This window comes from Myotis yumanensis, unplaced genomic scaffold (assembly GCF_028538775.1).
Source record: "Myotis yumanensis isolate MYYU_CA2020_CCGP unplaced genomic scaffold, mMyoYum1.0.hap1 SCAF_12, whole genome shotgun sequence".
Lineage (NCBI taxonomy): Eukaryota > Metazoa > Chordata > Mammalia > Chiroptera > Vespertilionidae > Myotis > Myotis yumanensis.
This window is the reverse complement of record NW_027223763.1, coordinates 59,824,951-59,851,037: the sequence shown is the minus strand read 5'-3', so window position 1 is coordinate 59,851,037 and position 26,087 is coordinate 59,824,951. Positions and strand designations below refer to the sequence as shown.

The 26,087-nt window shown below is 36.0% G+C and overlaps 1 protein-coding gene across 3 annotated transcripts in view; it reads right to left on the bottom strand.

The window, feature by feature from the left end:
* DENND4C (DENN domain containing 4C) overlaps positions 1 to 26,087 on the bottom strand; it is a 108,282-nt gene that overhangs the window by 61,585 nt on the left and 20,610 nt on the right. For 2 of the 3 annotated variants that reach the window (XM_070431731.1, XM_070431730.1), the window contains exons 2-10: positions 22,534 to 22,855; positions 17,688 to 17,940; positions 15,677 to 15,746; positions 13,813 to 13,982; positions 9,523 to 9,761; positions 7,966 to 8,032; positions 6,815 to 6,873; positions 5,574 to 5,718; positions 1,406 to 1,581 (exon numbers count right to left, since the gene is read on the bottom strand). In XM_070431731.1, the coding sequence (XP_070287832.1) occupies positions 1,406 to 1,581; positions 5,574 to 5,718; positions 6,815 to 6,873; positions 7,966 to 8,032; positions 9,523 to 9,761; positions 13,813 to 13,982; positions 15,677 to 15,746; positions 17,688 to 17,940; positions 22,534 to 22,838 (1,484 nt within the window). In that variant the 5' untranslated portion in view covers positions 22,839 to 22,855. The remainder of the gene's footprint in view (positions 1 to 1,405; positions 1,582 to 5,573; positions 5,719 to 6,814; positions 6,874 to 7,965; positions 8,033 to 9,522; positions 9,762 to 13,812; positions 13,983 to 15,676; positions 15,747 to 17,687; positions 17,941 to 22,533; positions 22,856 to 26,087) is intronic. The other variant, XM_070431732.1, reaches the window with a different exon arrangement.

Sequence of the window (26,087 nt, the reverse complement as noted above, 5' to 3'; positions counted from 1 at the left end):
TAATCCTCACCTAATGATCTGTTGTTTCTTTATTGACTTTAGAGAGAGAGGTAGGGGGAGAGAAAGAAACATAGAGAAAGAAAGAATAAGATTAATTGGTTGCCTCCCATACATGCCCCTATCTGATGCGCCCCTACCAGGGATGGAACCTGCAACCTACATGTGCCCTGACTGAGAATCAAACCCATAATGGTTTGGTGTATAGGATGAACAACCAATTGAGTCACCCAGTCAGGAAAAACTATCACTGATTTTTAATATCAATTTCTCTGCACAAAATGCATCCTTACAGCCTGGCCGGTGTGGATCAGTGGTTGAGGGTCAATCCATGAACCAAGAAGGCATCGCTTAATTCCCCGTCAGGGAACATGCCAAGGTTGCAGGCTGAATCCCCAGTAGGGGGCCTGCAGGAGGCAGCTGATTGATGTTTTTATCTCTCTGTTCCTCTTACTATCTCTGTATCCCTTTCCCTTCCCCTCTCTCTAAAATTAATAATAACATTTTTAAAAATATATTTTATTGATTTTTTTACAGAGAGGAAGAGAGAGGGATAGAGAGTTAGAAACATCAATGAGAGAGAAACATCGATCAGCTGCCTCCTGCACACCCCCTACTGGGGATGTACCCGCAACCTGGGTACATGCCCTTGACCAGAATCGAACCTGGAGCCCTTCAGTCCGCAGGCCAACACTCTATCCACTGAGCCAAACCGGTTAGGGCAATAATAACATATTTTTTAAAAATACATCCTTATAAAATTTAAATCTTGACAACTAAGGAAATGACATATTACCCTATATTGTAACTAAACTCAAACAGGTAAACCCATTTCTTAAAAGCTTACACATGGATTTTGAATTAAACCTAGAAAGTATATCAACTCTTCATCTCTGAAAGCAGTGTTTAACCTTTTTAAAAAAATCCTTATTCTCTTTTGATAAACATAAATATTTACTGCCTGCCATTAACATTACTATGCAAATATAAACTACTATAATGTAGAGATGTTCTTTTCAAAACCATAGAGCTTTCCAGGATTCTGATACTTTGTTCTGGTTGTGACTCACTGATGAAGACTTTTTTAAAATATATTTTTATTGATTTCAGAGAGGAAGGGAGAGGAAGAAAGAGACAGAAACATCAATGATGAGAAGGAAGAACTGATTGGCTGCCTCCTGCACATTGGACCGAACCCGCAACCCAGGCATATGCCCTTGACTGGAATCGATCCTGGGACCCTTCAGTCCGCAGCCCAATGCTCTATCCACTGAGCCAAACTGGCTAGGGCTGATGAAGACTTATTAACAACTTTTAAAAATAGCATATTTCTAGACGCTTTCAATGAGCTATATCTAAATATGAGGAAAAATATAAATGGGAGGTAACATAAAAAGAATCAACTTACATATATAACATGTTTGTATCCAAGTCAATGCAAACAACATCTTGTGGTGGGTCATGCAGATCAAAATACCTTGAGTCAACTCCAACTATAAATGGTACAGGTGCATTAAGCACTGCCGCCAGTGAGAGAGGACAAAGGGGAATATATGGGCATTGCCACTGAAATGGAAAGATCATCTGGGGAAAAAGTTTTTAAAAATTAGCCAAATTAGAAATTTGCAATAAAATTATGTAATTAACTAATATTAATGAAAGGGACCACTAAGAAGCAGTTAAGTCTAGTTTCTTTTACCATAAACATCATTTCAAAAACTAAATGACTATAAAATAGTATTAAACAATACTATGAGCCAATGTAATTAAAACCTTTAAGCATGACAATGATCACAAGCACAATAAAAATGCTAACAGCTCTTTGGATGTTAGTCCTTCTAATGTCTATATAAAACCCACATTCAGTTTTACAGAAAAAGTCAAAGTACAGTATTGCCTAAAAAATTATAAAACAAACTCATGATCTTTAAATCTCATGCATTTCATCTATATATTAAGTCTGAAGATAACCTTTGACTAAAATCCAACTAAAAGCACCAAGGAATAAAAATAAAATTAAAATGATTCCCTTGGGAATGGTAATACTCAATTGAAAATTTCAACAAAAAAAATTTCCTAACCACTCAAGTAACAAAATTATCCAACTTCAGTGAAGCTTGACATCATAAAAATAAAGGTGAAGAGATTAGCTAAAGAACATATATGCATGGTCCATGGGCACAGACAGACAACTGTGGTGATGGCCGGAGAGGTGGATGGGGTAAGAGCTGGGTAGAAGAGGCTAAAGAGGGGGAGAATGGCAGATATCTGTAACAGTGTCAACAATAAATAAGTAAATAAAATAAAACACACCTTAAGAAACTTTACCACGTTTGCTTTACAAAGCTCTACCCTAATTGTATCACATACGCTTATGTGTATTTTTAAAAGATAAGGTTAACTAAAAATCCAGATCAAAATTTTAATGATCAGCTAAAATTAAATTTTAAATTACTGATGATAAAATTTTTCCTCTACTATAAAAATTCTTGCTGTCTTTCAAGGTCTAGTTCAATTCCTATCATATCCATCATGCCTCACTCCAAAGAAATGCCCTTAGCATTTACTATCTCTGCCAGTTATTCCAGGTGGTTATTCAAAACTAGAGGCCCAGTGCACGAAACTCGTGCACGGCGGTGGGAGGCGTGTGCGTGCGTGTGTGTGTGTGTGTGTGTGTGTGTGTGTCCTTCAGCCCAGACTGCACCCTCTCCAATCTGGGAACCCTCGAGGGATGTACAGGATTGGGCCTAAATGGGCAGCTGGACATCCCTCTCACAATCCAGGACCGCTGGCTCCCAACCGCTCACCTGCCTGCCTGCCTGATTGCCCCTAACTGCTTCTGCCTGCCAGCCTGATCACCCCCTAACCACTCCCCTGCCGGCCTGATTGATGCCTAACTGCTCCCCTGCTGGCCCGATTGCCCCAAACTGCCCTCCCTTGCCGGCCTGGTCACCCCCAACTGCCCTCCCCTGCCGGCCATCTTGTGTCCACATGGGGGCGGCCATCTTATGTGTTGGAGCGATGGTCAATTTGCATATTACTCTTTTATTAGATAGGATTTATTAGATAGGATGGGATTTTATCTTCATTTATTTACTCACCAAATATCTGAGTACTTAATAAGTGCCAAGCACTGTTTTAGATGATGGAGCATAACAGTGAATAAAACAAAGATCCCTGCCCTCATGAGGTATACAATTTAGCATAAGAGTTAGCAAACTTTTTCTGTAAAAGATAGAAAATGTAGGACTTGTGAGCCATATTGTTTGTCACAATACTTAACTGTCTTCATGCATGAAAACAGTCATAGGTAGTATGTAAATAAATGGCCTATGTCCCAGGAAAATTTTACAAAAACAGGTGGCAGGCAGGATTTGATTCCTGGACCATAGCTTGCCAACTCCTGATCTAGCAGGAAGAGACAGAAAATAAACAGAAGACATAATAAATGAAATACAGACCATGTCAGAATTGCTAAGCGCTACAGAAAAATGAAAAAGTCAAGTCAAGTGAAGAAGATTAGAGTTCAGAAGGGTATTATTAAATAGGGCAAACAGGGTAAGCCTCCTTAAGAAAGTGACAACTGAACAGAAACCTGAAAAACGTGAAGGAGGGATTTAGCCACAGGGATATCCAGAAGAGGGCTTCAAAGAGAAAGAATAGCTTTAAGGCTTCAAGGCTGTAAGGTATGGGGCCTGCCGAATATGCTTCAGGGGTAGCAAGGAGTCCAGTGTGGCTGGAACAGAGTAATCAAGGGGGAGAGTATTAGAAAATGAGATCAGAGGACAGAGAGATAGAGCCACTAGCACAGAAAACTTATAAGGGCTTCAGAGTTCCTTCAGTGAAAACTGTCTTCTATTCACCTGCAACTACATAAGAAATTTTGGTATAAAGCTATCTGACAGCAAAATATGACACCCTTATCTTCACCTTTGACTTATGCAGCACAACCTTAAACAGGGTCACTGTTATAAAAATACTCATTTGTTTCATTAATCTTTGCTACAGAGCTCCATTGATTATTTTATATTCTTTGATATTCAAATCATTTTCCTTTTGAAGAACTTATCCTGTCACCATTCTTTTCTATTTTCTCTTCTTCAAGTTGCTTAACTGCTAAATCCTCATTTACCAGTGGTACTGTATGCAATTCAGGGAGCTCTCCAACATTAGTGACATAAATTCCATGCAATCTTACATTTTTCATAAAATTTCTAATTTATGTTGCAATTTTCCACCTGTCCTTGAACTATACTGCTGAAATTAATCAAGAGACTGGGCCACAAAGATTCTGACAAAGAGGCATGGATGTTTTATAGGAAGAATATTTGAGTGGGAACTTGCTAAAATTGGTCAGTTCATTAACAAATATTTTCATGTTATAATGACTTTTACTTTCACATGCAACTGTGGAAACTTGAACATTAATCCTATCTAATAACAGACAAACATGGTCATTGACCATACCTTCGCTATGCCTCCCACTGGCTAATCAGCGTGATATGCAAATTAATCAACAAAGATGGTGGCTAATTTGCATATACCAGCTGGGAGGGAAGACTGAAGACACCATAGAAGGAAGCCAAGCAACAGAGCCGAGGTAGCGGAGACGGGCAGCAGAGAAGCAGCAGAGATGGGCAGGGTAGCAGCGGCAGAGAAGGGCGGGGGTAGCAGCGGCAGAGATGGGAGCGAAGCCCTATTCTTGCAGGAATCTTCCTGCAACGGGCTTCTAGTATGTATATAATGAAGTTATTTGCTTCCCATAGATCGTCTCACATGTTATCATTGTTTTCAGTCCTCGAAGCATTTCTCAGACCAGATTAAGATCTTGGAGATATATTCCATTTGTTGATTTAACAAGTATTAATTCAGTGCTTACTCTATGCTACCAAGCATTTGTACATTATCCTATTTCAAAATCACTTAGAATTTTCTATGTTAATGGCTCACAAAGATTAAAAGTTAAAATTGGAAGAAAGTTGAACAACATAAGCCAATGAACAAAAATAGATCCAGAGACAGAGAAGCATCGAACAGACCATCAAACCTCAGAGGAAAGGCTGGGGGGGGGGGGGGGGGGGGGGGGCGGCGCGCATGTTAAGAGACCAACCAAATGACTTACTTATATGCATGCATATAAGCATAACCAATGGGCACAGACACTGTGTTGGGGAGCTGGGAGTGGCCAGAGAGAGGTTAATGGGGGGAAAAGGAGACATGTAATACTTTAAACAATAAAGATTTTTTTTTTTAAATTGGGAGAAGGTAGCTGTGTAATTTATTTCCATTAATATTAGATCAGCTAAAATTGGCCAGAGCCTCTCATTTAATATAGTAAGTTTCATTCACAATTTTATTATTATATAATCACATAGATTCTCTGAAAAACTCTAGAATATGAACAATTAGAATTTGAAAGTTTCTCTCAAATTGAGAAAATTTCTCTTTGCCAAACTATTATTTTTATGTTAGACTTATACTGGTAATTCCAAAGTTGCTTTCGTTAAAGAAACTTTATCTTCAGAATAAAAATTCTGTCAATAATTCTGTGCTAAAAGGAAAAATACTATACTTACAGCTACAACAGCTTCAGCTACTCCAGTCAACACAGCTGGCCTCAGAGAATGCAGCAGAATCTTACTCTCAAGTAAAACAAAGAGCAGCAATGTTGCACAATTCTCAGGACCCAGATTCATTAACAAGGTGCTAAAGTTGGCTCCACTAGAAAAAGAGAGAAAAAGAGATGATTATGAACTATTTTGCTAAAACATGTTAAGATATGCTTATTAAATTATTTCCTATATATTAACAGAGTTAGAATCTAGTGTTAACTTCAAATTCTGATTTAGTTATCACTGAAAAGTAGCAAATCTAATGAAATAGTTTAACAGAATGATTCAAATTCATCCCTTGGTAACAAAGGGGTATTTATCAGGAAATATATTCCTGAAGATGAACCATATGAACAGACTCAAAAGAATGGAGATAGGGGTTTGGGGGTTGGGAGGGAAGAACATATACAAAGGCTTGTCAGATTCAAGAAATTGAAATAAATCTATTGTCACTAAAACATAGTAAGGGAAGGGATGAAAATAGCAAGAGATTATGCCAAAATAAAAATAACACAATTATGTTTGCATTCACGAAAGAATACAGTGGCTGCAGTATGAGTAAAGAACTAAAGGGGGGGGAGGGGAAACAAAGACAATCAATTAATAGGTACTTAAGCGGTCCAGGTGAAAGATCATGCTAGCCTAGACAAGTGATGCAGATGAAGAGAAGCTAATAGATTTAAGACATTTCAGGAGGTTACAATCAGTTCATCTTGAACATGCAGTTATGAACTGAATATGGGGAGGGGAGATGAGAAGAAAAGGAAGGTATTCCTTACATCTAATCTTGCAACTCTCTTAAGTATTCTATTTTTTTTAAAATATATTTTATTGATTTTTTACAGAGAGGAAGGGAGAGGGATAGAGAGTTAGAAACATCGATGAGAGAGAAACATCGATCAGCTGCCTCTTGCACACCCCCTCCTGGGGATGTGACCGCAACCAAGGTACATGCCCTTGACCGGAATCGAACCTGGGACCCTTCAGTCCGCAGGCCGACGCTCTATCCACTGAGCCAAACCGGTTAGGGCAAGTATTCTATTTTTTAAATGGCCCCACCATTCATCAAGCTATCAAAGTTAGAAACATTACAGCTATCCTTACATAGTTTGAAAAAATAGCACTTTCTTATCCTAACCCTTAAAATGTTTTAAAGCATTCTGCTCCAAATGAACAAATATATTCTTTTAGATAGCATTAGTTACCTTAATGGTAAAGGTGTGGAAACTGGCTGCGATAATATTAGCGCATCATGGACTGATAGCTTAAAAAAAAAAACAAAAAGATAAATAGATAAATTAACCAAGCCAACTTTGAAACCTAAACATTTAGATCATGGATAAAATGGAAAACACTTTCCTGTGCAGACTAAAACAACAGTTGTGGAAACATGTACTAAGATATAAAACAATAGCTGTATTTACTCAGAAGTACTGTAGTAGTTCTTTTTAACCAAATTGTTAACTCAATTGAATTTTGATTCAGTTAATTAGTGAAAATGTAATTACCTTAAAATTATGAAATAATTGCTTTTTAAAAGCCTCAAATTTACATGCTGGTAAGCAGTTGGAAGTTACTTAAAACTTATTAATACAAGTACATTCAAGATTAATATCTGACTTAATGCTATCATATCACATATAATATTGATAACATCTTAGAAAAACTTTTTTAATTGCTTGCCTCTATAGATCAGTGCTGCTCAAAGTGCCAATTTGCAAACCGTTATGGGTCCAGGAAGAGATAATATATAAATGGAGAGCAAGCCATTAAGAAATTTTTATGGCAATCTGACACTGCCCACACATCCAATATCACGATCAGTGAACTTATGTCTTTGAACAGGTTATAGACTTGTTCATATCTATACAGATCTCACATAGTAAGTTCCATATGTCACAAGCTGTATTCTTATGTAGGTCTGCCACAGATTGGAAATTTCAAAAAACATAGTCCTTTAACATAGATAGTTTGAAGAGCACTATTATAGACTATTTCACTTTTACTTTCCAACCTTAACTCATTTCATATTTAATATCAGTCACTCCCATATTAAAAACATGCCCATAATTCTGGGTTTTAAGTTATGAAAATCAGCTACATCAAATCTATACATGAACCAATGTTGATAATGTCATGAATCAGTAATTAAAATTATTCCAATTCTGTACACCCAAAATTTAAAAAAAAAACAGTACAAAGGATGTTTAGTAAAGATATAAAATACTGGAAATTCAAAGACTTTATGAATGCATACTACTCCATCTCAAACCCAAAGAGCCACAGTACACCCACTCTGCAATGACGATAATGAACATATCCAGGGCTCCACTCAAATATACTCTTTTTTGATTACCTGTACAAGGATTCTTGGTCTTTGTGGTGAAGGAAAGGGGATATTTTGCATAAAATGTGAAATGTGCCTGGAAAAAAATTGGAAATAAAAGTCATAATTACTTTGCTAAAATGCTTCATAGATTTTTTTTAAATCTTAAATATCATTATATATCTTCCCAAATATGACAAAGCCACTTACCTAAAACTTATCCTAACTAAATAAATTTAGTGTAAATAAATGTACTCATCCTACTACTTCTGAAATGCACAACGTATTTCTTGATTTAAAGTCCACATTACCCTCTATTATTGCCAGAAAAATAAGAGTAACATGAATATGATTTTCATGAAAGAAGCAAATTTATATTGCCCTGATTATCAGTGCCAGTATGGGAACCAACTAACTGATATAAAAAATTAAAACTAATATAGAATTTAATCTTAATAATTAAATATTAATTAAATATAAATGTAATATAACTATTTTACTATAACTTGGGACAAACCACTTACCCTCTCTGTTTTCCCACCTAAAAATAATGCTTCTTACATTTCTCCAAAGTTTTAAGATCTTAGAGGCCACTAAAATGCAAAGTATTACTCCAACTGATAAAACATTACATGGATTTTATTTTCAAAAACTATTCATGAAAACTTAATTTTTCAAAAGATTGCTATATTTTCACTCACATTAAATTTTCATTCAAACTATTTTAAGATAATCTGAAGGTTGAAAGTTAAATCTAGAATTATGAATCATTAGATTATCATTCCACGAGTACAATCTGAAAGTTGAAACCATATTTCTATACCAAGGTGTGATAAGTTTATGCACAGTACTTTACTCCCAACTTATCCACTAAACTAGTACATTTTGATGGTACTCTATCTGCTATAATGGAAAAATTTTCAAATTGTAACAAAAATCTATGTCTACGCGTATATATAATAGATTTCCACCAAGCTCTTGACACCTCTTGGTTTGTTAGTAGGATACATAAATTATTTACTATAATAAGCAAAGGTCAATGTGCCACTAGAAGTCAGAAAAGACATGGCTTTCAAAAGACAGAGGCTCCACGTATATCTTTCTTACTCACAAAAGATTTCCATGACAAAGGGAATTCTAAATAAAAGGGAAAACATGTAGAATTCTGCCAACGCTAAAACCAAAAACCTTACTTTTAACATAAATTTCTAAATAAGCTTAGAGATGTTTTACAGTTAGACTTTGGAATGGCCACTGGTATGACTAAGTGTGTATATATGTGTATATCAACAGCTACTTTTCTCTTGGTTATTAGAAAATGAATAGGAAGAACACACAGTACAATGTATGTAAGTTTCTTCCTCAGCTGAATTCTCAAAAGAAAATTTGGTCATCCTCACCCTCCACTCCTCAATTTTAAATTCAGTCAATGACTCAAATAAATACGGAGCAAGTAAAAAATAGGGTGACTGTGACTCCCCTTCCAACTTTGCTGCTTAAAGTCAGGTAAAGAATGAAATAAATATATATCTACACACACACACACACAGTTTTTACAGCAGACATCTCTTTCATCATTATACATACTTTTCAATGGGAAGAGGATGTGGTCCAGACACAGAAAGTTTGTAGATAAACATGAGAAATTTTCTAAAAGCTTCAAAAAAAGGCCAGTGTGACAGTAAACAAATGCATTTGTTTGAATTGATGGATTTTGAGACCATTTTTCTCTCCACAGGTGTCAATAGGCCCAGCTGCATAAGCTGTTTCTCTGTTAGAAGTTCCCAAGAGTAAGGCTCATAAAACTGGATGGCAGCTCCATATACCTACAGAGCAATAGAATTCCATTATAAGATTTCAGGGTTGTTAAAAATTAATTTCTCCTTTTCTCTTATTCCACAGAAATATTTGCTTAGAATGCATGACAGATAAATGAAAAGAAATATCTTGACATTGCTGATGGGAATATAAAATGGTGTGGCTGCTGCTGAAAACAGTTTGGCAGTGCCTCCAAAAGTTAAATAAAAAATAAGCAAAAAAAAAACAAACAAAAAAGAATAACCGGATGACACAGCAATTCCACTCTTAGGTACACAGTATTCCCTGCTTTTTGAAAGTTCACATTATGCCACTTCTCTTTTATAAAAGACCTATATTAGCACCTGTTTACACTAACAGAATTAATACAAAGAGGATTTTCACTTTTATGAAAGAAGGCAAAAAGCAAAAATAGCATTCAGAAAAAAAAAATAGCATTCGGCATTTGTTTGGCAGCCAGCAATACAGAAGCAGTACGCACCCCTGCAGTGAGAATAGTATCACCAAGCTCCTTCCTGGGGAACCACACTCATCATCTCCACATCAAGCCCCCACACTTTGAACTGTATCTGTGAGTATCTGTGCTTTATTTCGACTTATTTTGTGCTTCTGTTTGCAAGATGTGTCCTAAGGTATCAGAAAAGCCTAAGAGAGCCCATAAGGGTATTATGCTTAGCATAAAATGGCATGATTAAGCGTTTTGATTGTGAACTAGACATCCTACGTGTGTTGAACTTGCCTAGTCCATTTGTACTATTTACACAAAGAGAGAAAGAAATCTGAAAGCTGCCAAAGTTACTATTGGTTCTGTTAGTAGCAAAGTGGACTCCTTTAGTTGGCATCCAGGAATGGATACAATGGAAAGTCTATTATTTGAGTGGATTGATGGGTGTACAAAGCATGGTGCGTATTTATCATGTCATCCTGCTTTTACTATATGTTAGTGTTGCTTTAGGTTTTATGTGTTATTTGGTAAGGTTTGATAGGTTATTTGGGGGATTTGGGAATGCTCAGAATTTTTTCTATATAAATTAATGGTAATTGTTTCTTCACTTTACATCATTTTGGCCTGCAAAAGATTTCATAGGAATGCTCTACTTTTGGAGAGTAGGGGAAACCTATATACCCAAAAGAATTCAAAAGAGGAACTCAAACAGATATTTGTACACCAATGTTCATAGAGCAATATTCACAACAGCCAAAAGGTGGAAACAACCCAAATCTCCACCAACAGATGAATGGATAAACAAAATACAGTTATATACATGCGATGGAATGTTATTCGTCCTTAAAAATAAACAAAATTCTGATAGCTACAGCAACATAGATGAACCCTGAAAATACTATGCTAAGTGAAATGAGCCAGACACAAAATATTTTATTATTCCATGTATATGAGCTAATTGAACAGGCAAATTCGTAAAGACAAAAAGTAGAATAGAGGTTACCAGGGACTTGGGGTGAGGTGAGGAAAGCTTCTGTTTAGGGTGATGAAAAAGTTCTCAAACCAGAGAGTAATACTTACATAAATCGTATGACTACTTAGTAATATATATCATATTAACCCTTGTCCTTTTCTTAAAAAATATATTTTTATTGATTTCAGAGACAAAGGGAGAGGGAGAGAGAAACACCAATGATGGGAGAGATTCCTGCATGCCCCCTACTGGGGATCTAGCCCACAACCGGGGTATGTGCCCTTGACCGGAATCAAACCCAGGACCCTTGAGTCCACAGGTCAATGCTCCATCCACTGAGCCAAACCGGCTAGGGCAACCCTTGTCTTTATAGATACAACACTCGCAGATACAATTATTTCAAACTGATCGCAGAGGTTTTTTAACAAGCATCTCAATGAGGCTTTGTTGTTCTCTACTTGTCAAATTTGGTAACTCAAGTGTTTGAAGATCTTAAAATGTTCATTTTATTTACTGCTTTCAAATAACAGAATCGTTAAATGATTATTAAGTTAAAAAGTTAGCTTAGTTGTAAGCAATACAGTTAATATATGGCCTTCATTCAGTGAGTATTTCACTATATTTCAGATACTACAGTTGATTTTAACCTTCATTATCTTTAATACAGAGGTTGCAAACTTGTAGAATGAGGCTGCCAATGTATTTTGTTTGAGCCACAAGAGTCAGCTTTGGTTAGTTATAATTTTCAATAAAATTGCCTATTTTATCAAATTTCCTAAGAAATTTTTAAGTTTCTACTACATCTGCAGTTTTATTTTCAAAATAATATTTATTCCGGATACCTTTTTTATTTTAAATTATCATTCTATGTCATTATTACTGTTTATAGATCTTTTCAATTTTTTTCTATTACAAATAAAGCATGTACTTGTTTTTGGAAAATGTATACATTCACATCTCTTGGGATATGCTCAGGAGTGTAATAGCTGGGCCACAGGGTTGCTTCTTTTCCTTGCTGATAATGTAGAAGTTCTACATTTACTTGATGTAAGACCCATTCTGAAAACATATATTGCGCATTATTTTCTCTCAGCTTGGGCCTGCTTGTTCACTTTCTTACTGATATCTCTGAATGAATAAATATTCTTAACTCCAATGAGGTCTATTATTCATCTTCTCTCTTATGGCTAGTGCTTTCTGCATGCTTTTAAACTATCTTTGCTTACTCCCTCCATTTTAATATATTATTTTTCTTCGGATCCTTGTTGTTGAGAAATTAGCCAATCTAATAGTTGTTTCTTTGAAAGTAAATGTCTCTTCTTTCTGTTGATTTGTGTTCTGATGTTCCCTATACGAATAGAGGTGATTTTTTATTTTTACTTTTTTTCTACTGAAGGTTCCGAGCGTATCTTGAGTCTAGACTCAATTGTTCATCAAGCCTGGAAAACTCTCAACCAACCATTAGCTCTTTACATGCTGCCTCTCCCTTTTCTGATCTCTCCTTCTAGACGTCATTAAATGTCTATTGGTTGTTCTGATTCTATCCTGTACATACTTAAACTTCTTTTATGCTTTATGTTTTTTCTGTACTACATTTGAAGTAACATATCTTCCACTTCATTAATTCTCCTTTCATGTATGTCTTCTCTGTTGTTTAAACTACTCATTGACTTCAATTTTAAGAACTACTTTTTATTCCTACACATTTGATTCTTTTCTAAACTGTCTATTCAGTTTTCAAAATATCCTGATCTTTCTTTGATGCTTTGAGCCCCTCTTTTAGGGATCTTGAATCATTTCAATTATATATTCAATCTATAATATCCTTCATATTGCTATTCTTTCATTTCAGTATCCTAAAAGATCTAATCCAGCTTTGTATTACGAGTCTTGTTGATTCTTCCTACATCTTCTAGCTTTTATTATAGTCTCATTTTATTTTATTTATCTATTTAAAATATCTTTTTTTATTGATTTCAGGGGAAAAGGAAAAGGGAGAGAGACAGAAACATCAATGATGAGAGAAAATCATTAATCAGCTGCCTCCTGCACGCCTCCTACTAGAGACTGTCAGCAACCAGGCTGGTGTCCTGATTGGGAATCGAACAGTGACCTCCTGGTTCATATGTCCGCACTCAACCACTGAGCCACACCTGCTGGGTTATAATCTCATCTTAAGGCCTGAGTTTTTGGGGTGTCTCTCCAGAAAGACTTTATATTACTTTCTGTAGAAGCTTCAGGGGTATCGACATCCTGATACCAAATTTCATGTTGACCTTTCACCTTTCACTGCAGTACAAATTTAATCCAAAATGTATTCTGTCCAAATAATGCTAACATTCAAATAAAAGTTAGGCCCAGCCAGAGTGGCTCAGTGATTGAGTGTAAACCCATGAGCCAAAAGGTCACTGGTTCAATTCCCAGTCAGGGCACATGTCCAGGTTACAGCTCAATCCCCAGGAGGCGTGCAGGAGGCAGCCAATCAATGATGTTTCTCATCAATATTTTCCTCTCTATATCCCTTCCCCTTTCTCTCTCTAAAAATCAATAAAAACATTTTTTTTAAGTTAGGTCATATTAATCACTTAATAGGATTAAAATATGAACAAAATAGGTCAAATAAAAGAGAAAAAAACTATACCTTTTCAGCAGAAGAACCTGTCAGGACAAAAGTTGAAAAAACTGGAAGTGGGTATTTGGTTTGGGGATCCCAACATTCAATAGTAGCTCCCATAGGAAGGCAGAAGAGAGGTACAGATTCTGAGAGTGGAAATGACTCATAATCATCTTCCGGATATCTAAAAATTAAACCTTTTGGAGAAAGGAGACAATGATAAATTTTTCTAAATAGTTACTTTTCCATAAAGTATATGTGTTATATTATTAGGATATTTTAAGAGAAAACTTCATGGAAATATTTGTGTGAAATTTCAAAATCAACTTTTCTCTTGCCATATCAGAAATTTTACTAATTTAACAAATTTACCCTTTACTTTTTGAACTATGGACTTTTAGTTCATAAAATATACTAAATATACTAGTTAAAACTCTATAGGATCACAAATCTTAATGCATTTTCTTCTACATACTCCCAACACCTTATAGGAATGGTAAGAAACACACAGGAATATTTACCAACTATTTCAGTTAGTCTTCTATAAAAAATTCAGGGAAGGAACAAGTATTATGAAAGAATGCCAAGGAAACAGAAATTATCAGAGTCCCTAAACTCATCTTGAGAGAGAAGCAGTATAAAAGGCATGCAACATGAAAAGTAAATGAGATAGAAACCCTTTGTGACTGAGTACAGAGTATGTGAGACCAAGGAAGTAGGAATAGGAGGGGGAATTCTGAGAAGCATAACATAGGCCCTTCATAACCAAGTAGCTACATGTCATTAGTTCGTTAGCCTCTAGCAGACCACATCCAAGATAAACACTTGAAAATCAGTAGCAGATTTTTGAGTGCAAATTTAATCTTCAAAACTCTGTATTTTAAAATACATGTCTTATATAAAATACCTGAATACTTTCACGCTTGTTTCTGTAAGATTTTTTAAAGTGACACTCTCTCCCCACCAAAAAAATATTTTTTTAAGAAAATCACACACAATCAACACATTACAGCAATGTTAACAGTATCACATTTTTAAATGATACTGAATTTGTAATCATTATATTATAAATTAAATAGTTTAATTCATTAATATGTCTTTATGAGGAAAATCAACATTTTTCAGATATAAATTTGCCTAATTTCTTTGAAGTAAAACTTAAAAATATTGTGCATGATCAAAATGTATTTGATACTGCTTATTTTCACAAAGAAGTATTCCAGTATTTCTCTTCTATTTACAACTGGAGCATACCTGTATTTTCAGTTTTTATCCCACCATACCAGCGGGATGAAGAGGTCACACTTAAATCTTTACAGCCCTTGACACTTTACTGTGCAGTAAGAATGTGGCGATAGATTTCTCAAACACTTCATGGCAGAAAAGTTTCTCAGGCCCTCCTGTCCTCCATATAGCTGATTCTTTGCAACAAGGGAGAAAGGAAGCAAGTCCACCTTTCATGGCAAGTAACATGTGGTTTCAAATCAGACACAAAGAGATAAGAGAAGGAAATATAAGAAGTAAAGATGCAATTTGACACCTTTCTGATTGCCAAAATATAAAAGATCAGAGAGTAAGCACTTTTCCACTGAACTGTTAAATCTATTAGTACAGACTAAACACTTGCATGTTTATTCCACAAATGCCTGCTTGAGATGAAAGTTTCTATTTAATTAACAACACTTTTGGGGAGACAATATTAATATATCTTATAATGTGTAATGTATTTAAGAAAAGTTAGGCCTTTACATGCTAAAATTACAGGTAATTCCATTTATGAATAGGTCAATTCCACAAACTACATAAGGGAGCATATACTGCCTTTCCTAACCAAATATTAATGTGCAACAATAACTACAGTAATAGAGATAATTTTTTTAAGTTTACTTACCAGCTTTATACGCTATTGAATTAGAAGCAGGTACAGACTTCTTATAACACAGAAACACACTGGAACCCCACTGTAAAATATAAATTAGGTTTTAAAAAAGACAAGATAGAAAAAAATTTCATTTTGTTGAATATCTTTTAAAGATTCTGATTATTTATTCAGGGAGTCTGTTTAAAGCATATGTTTATCAAAACAGACGATCTATAATAAAAGTGTAATACGCTAATTAGACCAGATGTCCTTCCGGATGACCTTCCGGATGAAGCTGGGGTTGCGAGGGAAGCCCGGGTCCCAGGTGCTGGAGGGAAGCCGGTGCTGGCAGCCGAGGGAAGGAAGGCCTACTCTTGCACGAATTTTGTGCATCGGGCCTCTAGTATAGTATAAAATAACAGCAAAACATGAAGTTGAGAACACTAGAAGAAAAGAGTAAAATATCATTGCCACCAATATTGAACTGACTTGAAGACAGTTTCAAAAAGTTCAGAATTCTGCCCTGACCAGTTTGGCTCAGTGGCTAGAGCGTCGGCCTGTGGACTAAAGGGTTTCTCTCTCATGGATGTTTCTAATTCTTTATCCCTCTCCCTTCCTCTCTGTAAAAAATCAATAAAATATATTTTTTTAAAAAAAGTTCAGAATTCTGTAGTAATCCAGAACTACCTATATTTGAAAGAGACAGAAAAAACTAGAGTGGACACCAGAGTCCAAACGAGGAAAGATTGGGGTCACTGGGGTGCTATAAGTCATTACCTCCAGAGGCAAACGGGTCCTAATAACCATAGATGCATCAGACCTCTCTACCTATACCACATTTAAGCTAATATTAGTTTGATATAAACATACTTTTCAAAATAAATCTGATCCAATAGTAAATAGTAAACTTTAGTCTTATAAAACTATAAATCAAATGTATATGTTCAATTTTCTTCTTCATTAGAACGCTTTTAAAAAATAAGTATATATGGGCTTAGTGCATAGAGCGTTGGCCTGTGCACGCAAGGGTCCTGAGTTCAATTCTGGTCAAGGGCACATACCTCGACTGCAGGCTCCTCCCTGGCCTGGGCCCTGGTCGGGGCACGTGCCAGAGGCAACCAATCAATGTTTCTCTCACATCAATATTTCTGTCTTTCCCTCTCTCTTCCACTCTCTCTAAAAATCAATGGGAAAATATCCTTGGGTGAGGATTAAAAAAGAATAAATTTGTTTAAAAAATATATATATGTAAAGCCTGGCTGGTGTGGCCCAGTGGTTTGTTTAGCCTCAACCTATGAACCAGGAGGTCAACAGTACAATTTCCAGTCAGGGCACATGCCTGGATTAAGGGCTCAATCCCCCAGTAGGGGGTACGCAGGAGGTAACCCATCAATGTATCTCTCCCTTCCACTCTGAAACCAATAAAAGTGTTTTTAAAAAAATAACTTTGTAAATATCACTCTATATAAAAGGTTAATATGCAAACTGTCCCCTCGGGATTTGACCAGGAGACTGGGAGTTTGATCGCTTGCTATGAGGTGCGCTGACCACCAGGGGGCGGCGTGGAACGAAGGAAGGCCCTGGCCAGTAGCCTGAAGGCTCCGATCAGCCCTGATGGCCGACCAGGCCTAGGGACCCTAACCGTGCACGAATTTCATGTACCAGGCCTCTAGTTTAAAATAAATACATATAAGAAAATCCTCATCCAGACTCCCTGCAGTTGTCCTTAAAAAAAAAAACACACACAAAAAACCACACACCACTGAAACCCAAAAGCTAATTAAACCTCTAATTAGCATAACAAAAGCAACATTAGCATGTGCCCCCCACCCACCCAAAAAAAAATCCTGGCTTTAAGTATCTATTTTCTGAATAAATTATTCTAAAACATCAGATACTAAAGATTTTTAAATTATTATGTATCATAAAAATTAGAAAGCTAAAAATCATGAAAATATAAACTGAGAGTAAATTATATGCCCAATAATCAATGGGAATCCAAAAATTATCCTTTTTTTAAAATATGAAACTTTATTCTTACCAATCCACAATTTAAGTTTTTGTCAACTTTGCAGAAAGTATGAGGAGGGGTTTCTCCTTTACTGGTTACAATAACACAGATATCAGTTACAGCCAAGGAATTCTGGGGCCGAACTGGAGAAGCCCTTCGATAAGTGATAAAGATTCTTTGTGAAGTAGGTGAACTATTATTGACATTGGCACAGCGACCATAGGGTGTGGCTTGGATCACTTCACATCCTGAAATAAGCCTTTCTTTTCCTTCATATAGAACTCTGCATGACAGGGAGGAGAGGAATAGAAAAGTAAATAAAGTTCAGTTTAATGCTGGTTTTAATTTTGGAAAAAATAATTGGTCTCTTCTATTGTTTCCCAAATCTTAATTGCAAACCAAAACTAAAATTATTACTTTGGGAATTATCTCTTTACTATTTTTCAACAGCTAGCAGTATAAATAGGATCAAATAACTAGATTTTTTTTATTGCTTATTACAAGAAGCATATGAAGCAAGAAAAGGGCAACACTGCAAACATGCTCAGGTCAATTCCTAGAGAACAAGTCTTCACATATTTTCACAAAATTTTCCTTCATAATTCCTATCAAAATTTTACCCTTAAAACTCCTTTATTTATTGGATGAGTTAATAAATAAAAATATATCTCCTCATGAGGTCATGAATCAGCAACTTAATATGGTAAAGATTTTTAAATTATTATTGTATCATAAAAATATTTCCCAAACAGATCTACAGAGTCAACACAGTTCCTATATAAGTCCTAGATGCCTTTTTATGTAGAAATTAGCAATGTGTCCAAGTTCAAATGGGAATGGAAGGGAACCCATACAGCCAAAGCAATCTGGGAGGGAAGCGGGACAAATATGGAAGACTCGTACTCCCCCATTTCAAAACTTAACTTCTATTACCTTTTCTGCATGTTCGAACACAAAATAAAAAATGCTGGAGAAAAATATTCATTTAAAAGTCAATGAATCTAATCAGTGGAGAAGAACTTTGGATAGTAGTCTGATTCTTTATCTTAACATATCTGACATATCCTAGCTGATAAAAGGGTAATATGCAAATTAACCATCACTCCATCACAAAGATGGTGGCATCCAGTCCTCTCAGTCACACCGGAGTCCCTTAGTCCTGAGGGAGCGGCCACTGAGAGCGGGCCGCGTGAGCGGCCTGGCGGAATACTTGCTTTGTTGCCGCGGCGACAAGGCAAGCGTTTCACCCCGGCCGCGGAGGGCCTCTGGGCCATGGACGCAGAGCAGCCAGGCCCCGCAGAGGGCTACTGGCGCACGGATTCATGCGCAGGGCTACTAGTAAGAATATATTATCCTGCCCTAGCCAGTTTTCAGTGGAAAGAGCATCAGCCTGTGGACTGAAGGGTCCCAGGTTCGATTCAAGTCAAGGGCACATGCCTAGGTTGCAAGCTCAATCCCCAGTGTGGGGCATGCAGGAGGCAATCGGTCAATGGTTCTCTCTCATCATTGATGTTTCTATCTTTCTCTCCTTCTCCCTTCCTCTCTGAAATAAATAAATATGTATTTTTTTAAAATGAACTGCAGAATAAGAATAATTTAAAAAAGAGAATATATTATCCTATTAAATTATACTTTATAGAGTATTTAACATTATGAGAGAATGTTAAATCTTATTTTAACTTAACATACTTTCAGGAAAAAATGTATTATTTTTGTGAATATCTTATCTCAGTTTATAAATCAGTCAAAAAGGTCAACAATTAGACAACAGTGTTTCATATTTAAATGAGGTAGGTGCTTGTCTTATAGTGGCTAATAGGTTTTCCAAACCTCACCAAGGTGCTTAAGGGGCGAGGGGGGTCGGGGGGACAGAACAGGTTAAAACATTTAGGTCACCAGATATTAACAATTATTTGATCTGGAGAGAAATATTTACCATCATGATTAGCTAAAAGACAACCATACACTCTAATAAACCTCAATCAGTAAAATACTGTAACAGAAATTAGATGCCTTGCCCTAGACAGTTTGGCTCAGTGGATAGAGCGTCAGCCTGCAGACTAAAGGGTCCCAGGTTCAATTCCTGCCCAAGGCACATGCCCTGGTTGCAGGCTCGATTTCCCGTAGGGGGTGTGCAGGAGGCAGCCAATCAATGATTCTCTCTCATCATTGATGTTTCTATCTATCTCTCTCCCTTTCTCTCTGAAATCAATGAAAACAAATATATTTTTTAAAAAGAAAAAAAGGATATGGTTCCTTAAATATTAAAAAAATAAAAAGAAATTAGATGCCTTAGGGAACTGCAAGATGTGTATAGCTACTTGCAACCTGAAAACATCTAAGTATAATTATCTAAGTTATCATTTTATTTTTAAGTTGTGCCACTGAACCACAAGCAACAACAATCTTTTAGAGATTCGCATCCTTTCTATTATGACTGTAGAGTGAGGGGTGGGGGGATGTGAAAAGATGGCCTTTAAAGAATGGCTAACAGAGGGAACAGTGAGGGCTAGAACCTAAGTCCCTGCCTGGTTTTCCTTCAACTGACATGGATATTATCAAAATTTTATTCTATAGCCATCCTTCTTTATATATTACCTATGTTCTTAACACAACCCATAGAGAAAATTGTTAAAAACTGAGAGTAAATCTATTACATGTCCAGAACGACTCCACCTCAATCAATAATTGGTGTTCACACTCATTTTAACCTCCTTTTCCCTTCTCAACGGAAAAGCCCCTCCCATTAAAGGCTAATCCAGTCATCTATGCTGCTACTATTACCCCTTTAATCTGTTTCATAATTTTGTTCTGTCAAATACTATCTCTTACTACTATATATCAGCTCTTCCTTCTCAATTGGTTCTTTCCTTCAATATAAAGATGTTCAAAGTTATTTATCCCCTGGGAGAAAGGTTAAAAAACAGCCCTTGACTCTGCATCCCCTCACCCCTCAGGTGTCCTAAAGCACTGCTTCTGAGGATTTTGTTAAAGTACAGATTCTGATTCAGTAAATCTGGGTAGTGCCTAAGATTCTGAATATCTAACATGCTCACAGGCCCTATGGACAATACACCTTGAATAGCAAGATCCATAACTATCTTCTCTTTTCCTTAAAGTCAAGCTTTCAAAAAGAAGCCTCTATTACTCCAAGTGCCAATCATTTCTCAACCCTTTCTAACCTGGCTCCTGTAACCAATGATCCTATAAAGTTGTATGACTACCATTCTAATTGCACTGACTTGAAGGAAAATGATGGAGGCTAAACAGGGTGGATACTAAAGGAGTTGAAAGGGTGCTGCTGAAAGGACAATCTTTTAGCTTTTGAAATTTAAACATAATGAGGTCCTTAGGCCAGGCCTGCGTGGCTCAGTGGTTGAGCGTAGACCTATGAACCAGGAGGTCACAGTTCAATTCCTGGTCAGGGCACATGCCCAGGTTACGGGCTTGGTCCCCAGTAAGAGGCATACAGGAGGCAACTGATCGATGATTCTCTCTCATCATTGATGTTTCTCTCTCTCTCTCTCTCTCTCTCTCTCTGAAATCAATAAAAATATATTAAAAACAAAACAAAAATAATTCATGGAATAATCAGGGAAATTTGTACATGATGATACTAAGTAATTAATAATTTTTTGAGATTTAGTATTATAGTTACATTAAAAGAGAGAGCTTCAACATAAGAAAATCAATTGATGTAATACATCAAATTAATAGAATGAAGGAAAAATCCACATGATCATCTTAATTAACAAAGAAAAGGCATTTTGCAAAATCCAACACATTTTCATGATAAAACTCTCTCATAAAAACCAAAGTAAAGGGAACCTTCCTTAACATAATAAATGGCATTTATGAAAAACCACAGCTCACATCATATTCAATGGTGAAAGATTGAAAGTTTTCCACATAACATCAGGAATAAGACAAGGATGCCTGCTTTCACCACTGCTGTTCAACGTTGTGCTCTAAGTTTTAGCCAGAGCAATAAAACAAGGGGGGCAAATAAAGCAAATTGCAAAGGAAGAAATAGAAAATCATCTCTGTTTGCAGAGGACTTGATCCTATCATTTTTAAAAATCCAAATGAAAGCTATTAGAGCCAATAGATTCAGCAAACTTGCAGGGTTCAAGATGGCAATACTCTCCAAATAGATCTACAGATTAAATGCCATCCCCATCAAAATGCCAACAGAATTTTTGTATAAAGGGACAAGCTGATCCTAAATACTTTCCAAGATACTCAAGTACCTATGTTTTTACTAACTGATGGTAATTGTATTAAACATAACAGTGTAATACATGACATATATATATGAAAAAATATTATAGCTATCCTAAAAATATATTTGGATAAAATGCTTTTGCAGAGAAAACTGTTCATTAGCTGTGGATCAGATAGTAACTATCTCATAACAACTATTCTCCTTCTAAACTGTAAATACCCACCTTGTGGTATTAAAAACCACAAAGCACAATTATATTTTTTAAAACAGGAATACTCCTTTGTTAAATAAGTTCAGGGCTTTGAAAAAAACCATCACATAACCCAAGTAGCTCCTTTAAAAAAAAATACTCTTTTATTGTACCTTCTTGTTCTTTTATGTTTAATTAATAACCTTATCTGATAAGTAAAACAGAAATGGAATCAAATTTCAGGCTCTATGCCTTCATTTCAAAACTTTTGAAAGGAATTGATCTAATGATTTAAATACAATGCAAAGAAATTCAGTAAGGGTGGACAGAGATATGTAATATAATACTTGAACCTGAAGTAACAAATAATAGAACTATCAAGGACTTCAAATTCCTATTCCCATGCACCTTAAATAAAAATTTTTCCCTTCATTATAGCAAAAGAAAATAAGTCATGTTACCCAATGTCGGTAAGGGGTGGTTTATCTCTTCCTCTTTTATAACAGAGGAAAAGTTCTGGGCTTTTCAGACTTCCATAGTTCAAGTTTGCTTGGAGAGCTGATGGAGTGGCTTCAACACAAGTATAACCTTCAGGTACTGTTTCCCCAGCTGATTTGTTAATAACTGCAATGTCTATAATTGGAGCTTTAGGTCCAGTTGACTTAGTATCTAAACGATTTATTTCTTGATCCAATAGAGTAGATGTATCAGTGAGACCTGCCACGACAAAGTAGTCGGTCACTCTTGGCCCTTTGTCTTCTATCATGGCTGCTATTATATTTCCTAGAAGAGGAAAAAAAATCAATTAAATAAAATACTTTATCCTGGCTCTTTAAAATTAAAGTATTTCTGAGTTAACAGTGATCAACTAACCCACTTGCCAGTTGGATTTATAATCAAATTGTTGTCATTCTATGGAAGCCTGTGTTAGTATCATCTTATGAGCTTTTACTTCCTACAAAATACAAATTTGCAGCATAAATTCAATTGTAAGGTTACTATAATCCTTTCAAGTGCCTAAGCCTCTGTTAAAAATAATCAAACTGGCCCTAGCCAGTATTTCCCAGTGGTTAGAGTGCCAACCTGCACACCAATGGGTCTCAGGTTTGATTCCCAATAAGGGCACATACCTGGGTGCAGGTTTGATCCCTGATCCCCAGCCCAGTTGGGGTGCATGTGGGAGGCAACCAATCAATGTCTCTCTCTTACATTGATGTTTCTCTCACTCGCTCTCTCTCCTCCACTCCCTCCCTGCCTTCCACTCTCTCTAAAAATCAATGGAAAATAAATAATCAAACTATCAGAGGTGGGCTCTGTTGCCTTCCTCTGAGCAAAATGCACTTAATATACAATATTTGGACCATTTAAAAAATCATTCTCTTTGAAGTTACAGAATTCCTACAGCTACACTTTACATTTAAGAAGAGTTCATCATGAATTAGTCAAGGTCTAACACACAAAAAATAAAGGTAATAGTAATAAGTGTAACTAAATCAGTATGTTAATCCAGTTGGGAGCAGTCCCTTATAGTGAAGAAACTTTATGTAAACACCATATAAACTACATTTAGGAATCATTAAATATTCCATATGTAAATACCAGATAGAGCATAAAAAACTATAACCAAAGAAGATAAAATTATATACAATACACATTAAGAGACTTGGGTACTACATGGTAAAAAGCTAGAGAATATGAACTTTGAGTCAAGATTTCTGTTATCTTTAAACTCAGTACCTCTAAAAATAAAATTAAGCTTCTGAGATTTTGGATATTTCCAAAGATTTCATATGCTTTTCAAAAACAACTTTCTTGAGAGGTATAATCCTATATAATAAGAGAAACATGTAAATTAACCATCCCTCCGCTACGCTCACCAGCCAATCAGAGTGAGTATGCAAATTAACCTCATTGCCTCTGTGAAGACTGACAGCAGGTAGGAGGCAGCTCCCAGCACAGCCCGCTTGGCCGTTGCCGCGGCAACCGGGCGCAGGGAAGCACGGCCCGCAGGCACCTCTCAGCAAAGAGCAGAGAACCACGGGGAGCGGGCCTAAGCCGTCAGTAGGACATCCCCTGAGGGCTCCCAGATTGGAGAGGGTGCAGGTCAGGCTGAGGGACACACACCCCCGTGCACGAATTTCATGCACTAGGCCCCTAGTTTACATATAATAAACATATTTAAAGTGTACAATTTGGTAAGCTTTCACAAATATACCTGTCAAACCAGTAAAAATATCCATCAACACCCCTAAATTTTCCTGTACCCTTCATTATCCTTCTCCCCACCAAGAGAATGAATGATCTGCTTTCTATTACTATAGGCTGGTTTCTAGAATTAATATATACATGGAATCATTATAGTATGTATTCTTTGCCTGGCTTCTTTCACTCATCATAATTATTCTGAGATTCATCCATCCTATTTTATGTATCAATATATCGTCCTTTTTTTATTGAATAGTCCACTGTTGAATATGCCAAAATATGTTTATCCATTCACCTATGTAGTGGACATGTGAGTTATTTTCAGTTTAGGGCTATTAAAGCTGTCATGAACACCAGTGTACAAGCCTTCTGGACATATGCTTTCACTTATTGTTGGTAAATTTCTAAGATGAAATGGCTGGATCACCTGGTAAGTGTATGTAGTTCTAACAAACTAATTATTTTCTAGAGTGATGTACCATTTTACATTCCTACCATCAGTATATGAGAGTTCCAGTTGTTCCACATCCTCTCCAACACTATTAGGCCATCTTTTAAATTTAGACATTCTAATACATCAATAGTGATACTTAACTATAGTATTTTTTAAAAAATATATTTTATTGATTTTTTACAGAGAGGAAGGGAGAGGGATAGAGTGTTAGGAACATCGATGAGAGAGAAACATCGACCAGCTGCCTCCTGCACACCCCCTACTGGGGATGTGTCTGCAACCAAGGTACATGCCCTTGACCAGAATCGAACGTGGGACTCTTCAATCCACAGGCCGACACTCTATCCACTGAGCCAAACCATGTTAGGGCTTAACTATAGTCTTAATTTGCATGTTAATAACTAGTGATGAGAACCATCTTTTTATGTCCTTATTTCCCATTCATATATTTTTGGTGAAGTTTGTTCAAATCTTTGCCCATGTTTTCATTGGGTTGTTTGTTTACTAATTACTGAGTTTTGAAGATCTTTATATATTCTAGAGACAAGTCATTTACCAGGCATATGCTTTACAAATATTTTCTCCCAATCTGTGGCTTGTCTTTTTCTCTTAATACTGCCTTTTGAAAATAAGTTTTTACTTTTAATGAGGTCCAATTTGTCAATCTGTTCTTTTATGAACCATGGTTGTGGTGTCATATTTAAGAAATCATTGTCTAATCCAAGATCACAAAAGTTTTCTCCCAGGTTTTCTTTTAAAAGTTTTATGAATTTAGGTTTTACAGTTAGGTCTATGATCCATTTGGAATAAATTTTTGTATATGGTGTAAGGTATGAGTCAAGATTCATTATTTACATATCCATTTTTTTTTTAGCACCACTAGTTGAAAGACCATCTTTTCTACACCATATCACCCATTTTCAAAGATTCATTTCCAATATTTGTTTTTATTTCTGGATTTTCTATTCTGTTCCACTGATCTATTTGCTTATATTTCAGTACCACATTGTTTTGATTAATGTAGCTTTACAATAAATCTTGAAAACAGGCAGTATTAGTCTTCAACTCTGTTCTTTTTCAAAACTATCTTTGCAAAGGTCCTTTGCATTTCAATAAGCATTTTAGAATGCACTTGTCAATTTCTTTAAAAAAAAAAAAAAAGCCTAGTAAAATGTTAATTGAGACTGTGTTGAATTGGTAGGTCAATTTAAGGAGGATTGGCAATATTGAGTCTTCTAACCCATGAAAAAAGTTTAGCTCTGCAATGTAGATTTTTTAAATTTTCTCTCATCAATATTTTATGGTTTACAACAAATAAATCTCTCATTTCTTTTCTAAGATTGACCCTTAAGTACT